This window comes from Odontomachus brunneus, unplaced genomic scaffold (assembly GCF_010583005.1).
Source record: "Odontomachus brunneus isolate Ranch 3 - 2012 unplaced genomic scaffold, Obru_v1 Obru_scaffold_025, whole genome shotgun sequence".
Taxonomy (NCBI): Eukaryota; Metazoa; Arthropoda; class Insecta; order Hymenoptera; family Formicidae; genus Odontomachus; species Odontomachus brunneus.
In genome coordinates this window covers 371697-383481 of record NW_022639475.1, presented here as the reverse complement: position 1 = coordinate 383481, position 11785 = coordinate 371697, and the positions used below count along the sequence as shown (strand labels likewise).

At 42.2% G+C, this 11785-nt stretch overlaps 2 protein-coding genes across 5 annotated transcripts in view; one reads left to right on the top strand and one right to left on the bottom strand.

Moving 5' to 3' along the window:
- The window catches only part of LOC116842543 (cerebellar degeneration-related protein 2), a 54986-nt gene extending 47711 nt beyond the window's left edge, over positions 1–7275 (top strand). For all 4 annotated transcript variants that reach the window (XM_032811909.1, XM_032811910.1, XM_032811907.1 and 1 more), the window contains exons 3-7: positions 447–595; positions 1846–2032; positions 2651–2943; positions 3532–3685; positions 5337–7275. In XM_032811909.1, coding sequence (XP_032667800.1) covers positions 447–595; positions 1846–2032; positions 2651–2943; positions 3532–3685; positions 5337–6560 — 2007 coding nt within the window. In that variant the 3' untranslated portion in view covers positions 6561–7275. The remainder of the gene's footprint in view (positions 1–446; positions 596–1845; positions 2033–2650; positions 2944–3531; positions 3686–5336) is intronic.
- A 429-nt stretch (positions 7276–7704) lies between these two features.
- Positions 7705–11058, bottom strand: LOC116842545 (nucleolin 2-like). The gene is made up of 7 exons (XM_032811917.1): positions 10857–11058; positions 10011–10423; positions 9476–9690; positions 9324–9379; positions 9028–9247; positions 8735–8943; positions 7705–8397 (listed from the first exon to the last, which is right to left on the bottom strand). Exons 1-7 carry the CDS (start codon positions 10928–10930, stop codon positions 8319–8321), a joined length of 1266 nt encoding a protein of 421 aa, XP_032667808.1. The 5' UTR covers positions 10931–11058; the 3' UTR covers positions 7705–8318.
- Between the last annotated feature and the right edge of the window lie 727 nt (positions 11059–11785).

Below are 11785 nucleotides of genomic sequence, written 5' to 3'. Positions count from 1 at the left end.
TATATATATATATATATATATATATATATATATATATATATTACTTATATTTCGGGAACTATGAAGTGTGTTATTAAAAAACTTTTGCTACTAGTTTTTGCTATTGTTCTTAGCGAAATCTACTACGTTCTTTAGATGGATAGTCCTTACATGACATGGATGACAGTCGATTCCCGCGACTTTAGAAACGCAATTACATTGAAATCTTATATGATTGAAAAGCTATATCTTCTCCGCGTACAAACAGTTTGATTAACATTCTCCGATGATTTTACTATCATTGATTTCTGCGCAGTACCTTTACGTAACACACATACGACACAAAATCACGACGACCGATGCGTCGATCAAAAAATGTGGATGGCTATGATCGATGGAGTCGCTCGACGTGTTCGCAGTCGCGTAGCCTGATGAGTAAATGTGCGTGTTGTTCGTTCGTTCCGCAGTACATGAAAAAGCAGACCGCCGCGTTGAGGGAGGTGAATAATTCACGGCTGAAAATCTACGAGCAGCTGGAGGTCAGTGTGCAAGATCTGGAACGCGCGAATCATCGTCTGGTGATCGAGAACACGAGCGACAAGAAGCTGATCAAGAGGTAAACGCGATGTCCCTCCTCGTCTCTCGCGATTGTTCCGCATCGAGGAACTTTGCTCTTCCGACTTTGCTCTTCGTTCATTCGTTCATTTTGGGGAGAGAAGTATCGCCTTATACGAGATTACGCACGGAGGAGAAAAATTGGTTGAATTAACGTAACAATGACACAACGAAGCGCTAAGCTTTGGTTGACGAAAACAGAATTGCTGGTTCTTGTAAACTCAGTGTTCAGTGTTTGTGCATTGATCGATTAAAACATTGCTTGACTAAAATAATTGGCGAATTCAAAATCAGAATAAGTCAATTAATCGTTACATACGTACGAATAATTTGATTGATCGATGAAATTAAGTTTTAATCAATCTATAATCAATCGACTAAGTTATTCGTGATTTCATACACGATTGATTAATTTTGATTATTGATTTGTCCACTATTTTAGTCAACTAACTGATTGATCAATGCTCAACATCGTTATAAAACAAATTCATTTGTTTATCAACAAACACATCGTTGACAAGAAAAAAAAAATATGAAAAATCGTGTTTTGTTACGAGAACATTGTTGATTAATCCGTGAATTGTTCCGCGTTTTGGAAAAAATGTTTAAGGTTTAGAGAAAGAGCGGCCAAGAGGAGCTGAAATCGGTCAGTGCTGAAAATGATCAGCCAACGATGATGAATGTGACTAATATAAAAAGTAGCCGTATGAAAAATAATAGGCGTTCGTTGATGCTTCAGTAACAATATATCAGGAGTCAGAGAGAGAAATTCTGTTTCCTTCAAGCAAAACACATTTAGTCATTGTCACATTTAACTACCCCCTCCCTCCTCAGACTTTTATCTTAACCAATTTTTCTCCTCCGCGCGGCATCAAATATTTCGGCGGATATTTGCAGAACGGCACCATTTGAAGAACGTTAGCCTAACGAGAGTTCAGTTATTGCATTTCATTAGCTTCGCACTCGTATCGGCCGTGTGAACCGTTCGCGTTCTGAGAGCTCACCTTTCTAAAATTCATAATTCATTACCGCCCGATACAATTAGAGTTCATGGAAAGCTATTCAGTATTATTCCCCCTGTGTAACTCTATTTTAATCTCCCGATGTGATCTGCTTCTCCCGATAATAAGGCTCTCGTTATTAACCGTATGCGTCGATGGTCGGGCTTGATCGCGATGCCGCGATGTGTTTCGCAATAATTGCCGCTAATAATCCCGCTACGATCTTTGCGCACCCTCCCCCGTACCGCAGCCAATGCATGACCATCGAAAGTTTGGAAGTGAAGTGCGAGGAACTGCAGAAGAAGATCGACGACTTGACTGGGCAACGCGAGGCTCTCCTGCGGCAACAGCAAGCTGCAAGCCCGTCCCGGAACAATGCGCAACAGCAGGACAGCAGTTGGAAAACTTCGGTTACGCAAGGTGGCAGCGTACAGCAGGTGAATGTACAGCAGATACTTTTATCATAATGTGATATGCGCACTGATCCTTTCCACATGTTAATTCCACGCGGGTAACAGTCGATATGTCGCGCCCTCTCAAGCTGCACTGAGAGAAACAGATGATCAATCTTGCGACAATTACAAATCCTTGTTGTTTCAACTAACAATTTCAACTAAAAGTAACAGTATCCATGTGTGCAAAAAGTTACTACTAATATCACTGTGACACTTGTCGCAGAAACGTTTAGTTTCGCTAAAATTATAATCATTTTCGATGTCAACTATATCTTCTAATTGTTCTAATCATAGGAGTAGTAGTAGTCTACTGGGAGAGGAACTATGTGGAAAATAAAAAAAATATTTATTTCGTAGCGAATAAATATCTATTATTTTTTAGATATTTTTCTCTTAGTGTATAGCGATATGCATGTATGTGTTATTATTACATATATATTCACTGCAAATATGGTTCTTTTAATATTCTAGAGTATTACACTTCGTTCATTATGCGATTGTAGTCGCAAGACTCTGCTTAAACACTCTTTTCCTCAGTGTGCAATCGCAGAGTGTTTTCGGGCGAACGAAAGGATTAACATGCGATACTTTTGTCACCAGAGAGCTGCCCCAGGTTCGCCGAAGTCTTTCCAGGAAACGACAACCGACGCAAACATCCGACAAACGACGACAGCTGCGGCGAGTGACGAGGAGATGAACGAGCTGCTGAGGCAACTACAGGACGCTCGCAGTCAGAGGGTCAGGGAGCAGATGAAGGTGTCCGAGCTCAGTCAGCAGTTGACGACTCTGCTACAGGAAAACAGCGCGTTGGAGGAGCAGTTAACGGTGTGGCGTAACAAAGCGCAGGATGTGAAGAATCTGCAAGACGAAATTAGTACTTTAGAGGAAGTCAGGTGAGGATTCGATTTACTTTGGGTGTGTTTCTTCTCTCTTTGGATGTAGATTGCTCATTTCCTGTGCAGTTAATCAAGAAAAAGAACGACGCGTCGCACGCGTTCAAGGACTTCTCACCCTGCTTAAAAAGTCCGATAAGGAACGATAGAAATATGTATAGGTCTCACTGAAATGGTCTACTTGAATGACTTTATCTGAACTTATAGTTTCTATTGAAAATTTCAATTTCTCATATTTCAGCTTTCTGGTAACAAAGTTGTTTTCTGTTAACAAATTTCTTCCGTTTTGTATCGAAACTTTCAACGATTCAATTGTATACCAACGATTAAGTATTTATTTGAATATCCTTTCTATGTAATTTTATTATTTTTTATCAGAAACACGATTCAGCTGTATATATTTTGCTTATTTAATTCCACTCAATCTTCAAAGCAGGGTATTTGACACGAATTCGTCCTAAGATAGACGTCAAAGCGAAGCGTTTCGTTGATGTTGCGATTTATAAACACAAAATCCCATATAATCGTCGGGAATATCCTCGCAAGTCGCGCTAATGGCTCTCCCATGAAGATGAAATCTCTTTGCAGACGAGGTCAGTTGTGCGGACGTTGCTTGCGCGGCATGGACACGAGGACACACGACGAACTCTCGATCATGTTGGACCAAGAAGAGTACGACGACATCAGCATGGCCGAGTCGCTGATCAGCGAGAATCAGCGGGACTTGGAGCCGATAGTGCAGGTATACTCTCTTCTCTCTGGTAGTAGCGCGTTTATACTCGAACCGCACTCTTGCAAGCCGCTAGTCGTTAGTCAAGTTAGTCGTGTCATAGTCAAGTGTATCGATGTTTGCACGAATTGAAGCTCTTGCTGTTCCGTTCGAGCTTCTGTTGCTTTCACCGTGTCGCTTCACTCGGGATCGATCGCGCGGAAGCGAACAAAAATCGCCGCGAGCCCGACGAGCGACAGTAGGCTCGCACGCAGTAATTACTCTTTTATCTGCTTTAGGAAACGACAAAGTTTGCAAAATCCAAGCCAAAGACAGAACATAAACGGTGTAGTTCGCTGTTGTGGAGGATATTCACTTGTATGTGGAAAGTGCCGTTGTTGTTGTCGTTTTATTTTCTCGGCGTGCTCGTCCAGAAAATTAGAGACCGCTGCGCCGTCCCGATAGTGCTCGCACCCTTCCAAATACCGTTGCTCAACTTCTGGAAAGTTTTGCTGCCTATACTACGTCAGAAGCTAAAGATGCTTTAAAAACTGCATGCCCGCGCGCGCGCGCATGCGCGCACACGTGACCGGCGTCGAATCGCGCGGTCCTCGGTCTCCGCTTTAATTCAGCATGCTGACGCGCAAGACACATCAGTTTTATTAACCAGGGTTAATGCGCGGCTCTCACGGGAGAGCCGCATCTCAGATGGGGGATAACGAAAATTATGGGTTGGGTTTATAACTTTTATTTTATTTTTTGGTATTTTTCTTTTTTTACATATTTTAATATTTAATTAATACAGGTAGTTATATCTGTTTTATTTGCACATTACTTTTTAATTGTGTTTTTTGCCTAATTGGTCAATCAGCTCTTTATTTACGCGAGTTTGAATGATGATTGTACATATCGCGGGTATGGATTAGATGAGTTACTGGTGTTGGATTAATCAGTTTTTGGATTAATCTCATGGTTTCACGCATCTCAATGGCACATTGTCGTGGCAAATTGATCGAATGAATTTCCAAAGATTACGGAGACTGTGTTTCGTTTACAATACGCTCCGCCAATGTTATGAGTCTGATGTATGTAGATGTAAATACTTGTGCTTATATACTTGACGCCGTTGTTCGAATTACGTTTGAGCGTAGCTGAGCCTTTGTGATTGGAATTACTCTGTGTCTAGTCGAATTACTCTATCCGATTACTTTGTATAATGTAAGTGCCAGATTTATAAGATCCTAAATAAAACGCATTTTCTCACGGAACTCTGTTGTGCTCTGTTCTTGATATCCTATAAATCTGGCAGGTCCTTCGCCCTTCTGCTTCCAGCTGTGTACCATTTCTGCGCAACGTCTCGTGTATACTAGTTACATACTAACACACGATTTCTAACGATTCGTTAATATAACGCAAATATACGGAGAGCTCAGGTAAAAAAAAGTCGCCGATGAAACTCGTGCGAGGGACTCTAGTTGGGAAAATTCAAGTGTCCCGATCGCTTTCCTCGTACAAATGAATTTCCCCGATCGAATTCAGCGCACACGTAACGAAAATGAAAATAAAAAGAAAAGAGAAAGAGAAAACACTGACACGGGTTTCGTTTAGAGTCGCAGTAACGCTCTGAATCCGTCGCACGCATTGCCTAGTTCCAATTGCACACACGTTAATTGCCTGCACACAGGACACCGCAGGCAGCAAGAACGAAGGCACCGACGAGCTGGACAGCGCCAATCCCTATCGAGTACTGGTGGAGAAGTATCAGGCCTTGCTGGAGGTGCAGAGACATTGTCAGCCCCGTCGCAAGGACGCCATCCCGGCGGCGTGCATGTCGTTGCAGGAGGAGCTCGAGATGTCCGGGGAGTTCAACAACTTCAATCCCGCCGTTGCGGAAGCCGAGGTCGCTCCGGAATCGGCCAAGAACGCGCCGCGAACCAAAGCCGACGTCCCCGGTAAGAAAGCCTTCTCGGCCACCCCGACGGACTTCTCCGAGGCCGAGACGTCGTCCTCGGGCTTCTCAGATGAGACGAGCAACAAGGCGACGCAGACGGATGGCAGGCCAGGTTCCTTCTTGTGCTCGATCGCCGACGGTGAGGACTGCAAGTTCAGCATCTACGACGACAATAGTCCGTTCGAGAGCAGGTTCCGCAAGACGCCGGAATATCGACAGCTCTTCAGTGAGATCTTCAGCGTGTTGAAGCGGGCGGCTGAGGCGAAGGACGAGGGCGAGAAGCTGCCCCTGTTGGACGACTCCAGCACATCACAGTTAACGCCCGAGGCGCCGATTCAGGAGGATCTGCACAGCGAAGCGACTGACGACAACCAGAGCGTCATGTCCTCTATCGTGTCGTCCGTTGTCTCGGAGCCGGTGTTCAGGGTACAACCCGCCAGCCCACCCAAGACCGACAACAAGCCTAAAACCGTCAGCCAACCGCAGCCCCATCACGCTACCAGACTGGACTACCTGTCCATCAACGTGCACGTCCGCAAGAAGTCCGCGAAGAAGAACTTGGCGAAGAAGGCGCACTACAACGACCGGCCGACGACGCCAGACGTCATCCCCACGACGAATCCGAAATTCGTGCCGCCCAAAGCCAACGGCGGCGGCCGCAGAAAGTACAAGCCGTTCAACACCGTCGATCAGGACGGCAACGGGATGTGGAACGGCCAGCACAACGCCAACTACTCGAACCGCGCGAGAGATAGGAGGCAACACGGCTATGCGCGAAGCCCGAACGAGCAGCAACAACAGCGCAACAACTACAGCGAGTACAGCGAGTACAAGCCCAGCACCGCGTCGGAGGAAGTGGCTCGATTGAAGCGGCTGGAAATGTCTTACGCGGAGGTGCTACGCACGCCGAACAAGCCCAAAGCCAACAATCATCATAATCATCACCGTAGGAGCTAAATCGCAGCCACGAAGCGAGCTGGAGAAGCAGCGACTCGCGCTGGACTTTTGTACTCTCGAATTTCCTCTCGAATTGTAATCTTCGATTAGTAGAGCGCACGTGTTGCTTCGCATCCTCCGGACACGAATAAAGTCGCTCAACTGGCGTTACACACACACGCACACACATACATACATACACACACACATATACACATACGACGAATAAATAAAGCAGTGAAATTCAGTATTGTTTCGTACTTGTTGTAAATAATGGACGACGTGCAGCGGCATGACGCGGGCACTAATAGGTGCGATCGAGGTCTTAGCTTTCAGTTCGGGCGTTTTGTACGTCACTCGTAACCCTTTCCCCTCTGTCCTCTCTGCCCCCTTTCCTTCTCTCATCCTCACGCGCTCATCGCTCGGACTTGGCAGCTAACGCGGCGCGCTGATCAGCGGTCGGAGTCATGCCGCTGCATAATGGTGCCGTCTCGTAGTCTCGTTACGGAGAAGAGGAAAACTTATTTATGTGCCATTTATTCTCCGTGTCAAAATACGAACTTCCATCTCCGAAACTCGTACTACTTCACGATAACATATGCCTACTACCCGCAGGGGTGTAAGACTCGTAGTGCATGTCGGCAACAGCATGCGTGGTGTGTTAGCTTTTGTATTTTGTAGGTATGAATATTGTGATCATGTTTTATGTATAAATAAATAAATTCTTTATCGTATCTCTCTTTCTCTTTCTCTCAAATCGCTGATTTCCTCTCGCTCTGCGCTCATCCAGATATATCGGAACTATGAGACGGATACGTATTTTCTTATGCTTGCTTCCGTGTAGATCTGTCACGAAAGCACGAAGAAACATAACGTGCGATTGAGACCTATTTCTTTTTTTTCCAAGAAGTTTTGAAAATTTTCTCCAAAAGCAGAACTTCGCAGGGCGATCAAGTCTTGTTTTTTTTTGGAAAGTTCTTTCAAAGTTTTGTGAAAAAACTTTTTTCAAAAACAGAACCTGATCGCACTCAAGTTCTGTTTTCTTCTCCCAAAATTTGAAACTATACAAAAGCCACTCGCATACGCCGAGCCAATTGTATCCTGAATGAACGATACATGTCCATGTGGGAATCGACCGTACGCTTGGAAGAGACATCGACGGAAGTCGCTGAGTGAATATCGTTTTATTCCGATATATTAAATGTACAAGAAACAACTTGCACTTGACGCTCATACAATTTCGACCACTTTGCTAGTCCTATCACTTCCTATATTTTTCCTATATTTTTCAACACTAGAACGCGCCGCGACTTTTCCTATCGCCTTCAGTACCGAAAGACGGTCGAGTGAATGCATACAGCCGAATAAATGTATACAATTTATTATACTTAAGAAAGTAAACATTACATCATACACCTGAGATAACGAAGCAGCAATTGAATAATACATAGAGTGTAAAGGAGCAACTCCAAGAAAAAGATCAGAATTTAATACGGGAGCGTTCCAGTGTTAGTGAACAGTATAAACCGTACTGGCTCTGCATCGTAGAGTGAAATATAATAAATGATACAAGTTTATTGATATATAACATTGCGACTCGAATTCGAGGACGCGTGAGCGCACATGACGCCAGCTGCCGTCCTTTCTTCATCATCTCGTTTCGTCTCTATTCTCTCAGTTTTTCGAACTTTCTTGAATTTATCCTGTGTGTAAGATGTCCATTACATATACATGACATTTTTATTTCTCAATGATTTATATTCGAGAAGGTGCGCTCGATTAAGAGTCGTCGAATAACGCGCGATGCACTGCTCCTAAACTCGGTTGTACATAACTCGAACTGACACTGCGCCTTGATCTGTAGAGAAGATATTATGACGTGAGGAGAAGGAGCATAAGGCTACTTCTTTCTAAATGATTAATGTAAACCTTTAGATTTGTATGTTTCACCGACTTATTCTCGCGGTTATATCAAGTCAGAAGGATTACGTGTGTGATTTCATATGGCAAAATATAACTATGCTTATAAACGATATTTGGATTTCATACGCTACACAATTCAACATTCTACAAAATGCAGAATACTTAGTTCCTCGAGAAAATGTATAAACATGAAAATATATGTACAATATATAATGAATGTGTGATCACGAACTCTTTGTTTTCACTGTATAAAGGAAGATCTTGCTACTTACTCCGTGAGAGGACGAACGGCTGGCCCGGTCGGATTATTTTTCGGCCGAGGATTAACGAGAAGGCATTTCATTGGGTGACCGTCCAATTGTCGATTGTGATAAGTCTCAACTGCCTTGGTCGCATCCTTCAGAGTTTTATAGATCACTTCTGCCGTACCTGGACGTACTAATCTCGACACGAGCAGTTCTCCGACATCTTCGAATAATTCCTGCAAAGCGCAAGAATAACCTCTTATTATTGCGGTATTTTCAAGCAAACATGAACGCGTGGAACTTTCTTTATTGTGCTTTACCTTGATATCTTCTTGCGTAACGTTCGCTTGCAAGTTGGATACTACGATTCGATAGCCCGTTGATTGCGTCGACGAACTAGAGCTCGCTTTTGGCCGAGACATGACTCCCATAGTTCTCGATTTATTAGGGGATGAGTCCAAACGCGATTTAATCCCTACATCTCGAAGACTTCTAGAATCATAATACTTGGAATCCGTTGTTTCTTCAGCTAAAATTGTTCTGCAAACAAAACCACAAGATGTGTCATTCGACCGGCAAGTTCTTTACTCGGTAATACATTTTACTTCGTCATTACCTCGTTTTTGTACCAAAACTCCAATCTTCCTTGTATGGTGGAGAAGCAGTTTTTCTCTAACATGAAGAAATAAATAGATTGATCAAGAACCATAAGTATGGCATATCAAACCTCTAATAATTTGTTACTTTTCTAAATACAAAATTACCAACCATAGAAGTCATCATTTTGTAATCCCTTTGTCGTTCTCGCTCTCGTTCTATGTCAGATTTCCGAGGCGCAATTCTAGTGACGTTACTGCTCGTGGGCTTCACCCAGATATAAGGAGAACTCGGCTTGATAATATTGAACACAGGAGGTGGAGGCGGCGGAGTCGGCGCGTACTCGTTACTCACAGTTCTCCTCAATGAGGAATCCATTAGATAATCTGAAAACATAAACTGACGTAAGCAACTAATGTTACTAAAGTATCAAATTGGTACAAGAGACTTGTCATTTTTTTATTAAATTGTAAAAAATTCTCATTGAATGTTTGAAAAAATATCAAGTCAATATTACTAATTTTATTCATGAAAATGATGATAATTCATTGAAATTTAACACTTAAATCTTCTATTTTGTTTGACAAAAATAACAAACTTTTGCACCAACATTAAACATTTACGTCCAAGCACTCCCAAGACAACGAAGGACATGTGTGCAAACAAATCTTTAGTTTGATCTTTCTCTCTTTGTAAGTTCACATACCATTATTATAATCCATATTCATGTCTCCCAAATAAGGGGTATCAGGCATGGGAGGTGGCCTGTAGCCCACCACTACCTGTGGTATATAATTGTTCGGTACATTCGGTGGCAATACATGTGACATCATAGGTGGTGCTTTATTGGTTGATAGTGATAGCCTTCCATTTCTACCAGTTTTGCGTGATATTCCTGGAAGCTGTGCATCTATCTTCTTATACTGAGATGCACGAATCTTGTCCAACTTGAGCCTGGCATCACTTTGCTTTGCTATTTCAGCAAGCTTGTCCCTGGCATCGGTCAACTTCTCACGGTTCTTCTGTATTATCTTAAATCTTGCATCCGTAACCACATGCGGTCCACGTCCTCTTATAAAACCATTCGCCCGTGCGCCTCTACTGACACCCCTACGTATCCTGAATCCAATGTGGAATTACATAAAAGTTAATAAGTAGAATTTGACATTCTCTCAAGCTATTTCCTACCCAGTACTCAGCAATAGAATACTATAGATTAGTCAACGATCATATTTTCACATTTTGCAAATCTTTGTTTTGCAACTGATTTTGTCGAACAATTTATAATATTGTGCAATCATTAAAATCACGAAATTCAAAGGGCGAGGACAGGTGCACGTGTTATCTGTGACTGCAATATTGTCGTGTGACTAATTTTTGGCGATCTCGCGACAAGACTATCGACCAAGTTAGGCTATACCAAAAATTTTGTAGGGAATGATTTTAACGTACAATGAGCAAGTGTCTTCCCTTCTGTCGTGGAAAATGCGACTGTGAGGGTTATAAATCTCTAACGCGAGCTCAGTCAGGCGTTTAGTTGAACTTGTCTTACCCTCCTCTGCCTCGCATTCCAGGTGGTTTCGACTTTTTAATTATGTCATCTAAACTTAGGCCCATATCAGCCATACCTTAACAATCTGCTGCGCGACAGCGCGGATACACAACCAAATCGAAAAATTGTAATTTCAGGTTACGGTTACCGTGCAACGACTTTGTCGCAGGCGTCGTTGAGAGATTCCGATTTCTCATCAAGGCGTTTTCAAGTTATGGGTATCTTATCTAGATACACGTATATACACCGTGATTCAACGCGTCACTTTCTCGATGAGTTTCTAGGATCCACTACACGCTACAAATGCATTGAAACGCCGTACAGACCAATCATGGTTTTTATTTAAGCGTTTCAAACTGTTTGAAGCGTCTAGTGAATCACATTTCCAACAGACGAAAATCGTGAAACTATTGGCTCCTATAAAAAAAGCGCAATAACCAAATGTAATATTCTTTTCAAAAAGTAGATTTTCCAGATGTGATCAAATTTATATAAACAATATCTTTTAATCTATCTCATTTTTTAATGAATCTTAAACATAACTTAAATTAGTACAAAACAAATTTTTCACAAATATTCATAAGTAGGTTTAGGAGTTGAAATATTTTTTTTTTTAAATTAGCTTTTATGTTATTTTATATTATCTTTTTATCCTTTTTTAAATTTGTTAAATCTTTTTAACAAATATCTTGTACCTATTTATTCGTCTTCTGTGTGCGATCAAAGAAAAAAAGGTGTTATTCACTTCGATATTGAATAACTCTGTGAAAAAGAAATTGTACCTCGATCTGCAGGTTAATTTTGCAATATTAATATCCTGCTTATTTCTTCTTATAGTATTTTCTTCAAATTCCTTGCCAAGGAATCTGTACAGGTGCAAGTTAATCGAATTGTCGCTAAAATAAGGTATATATGCCAACTGCCAACGT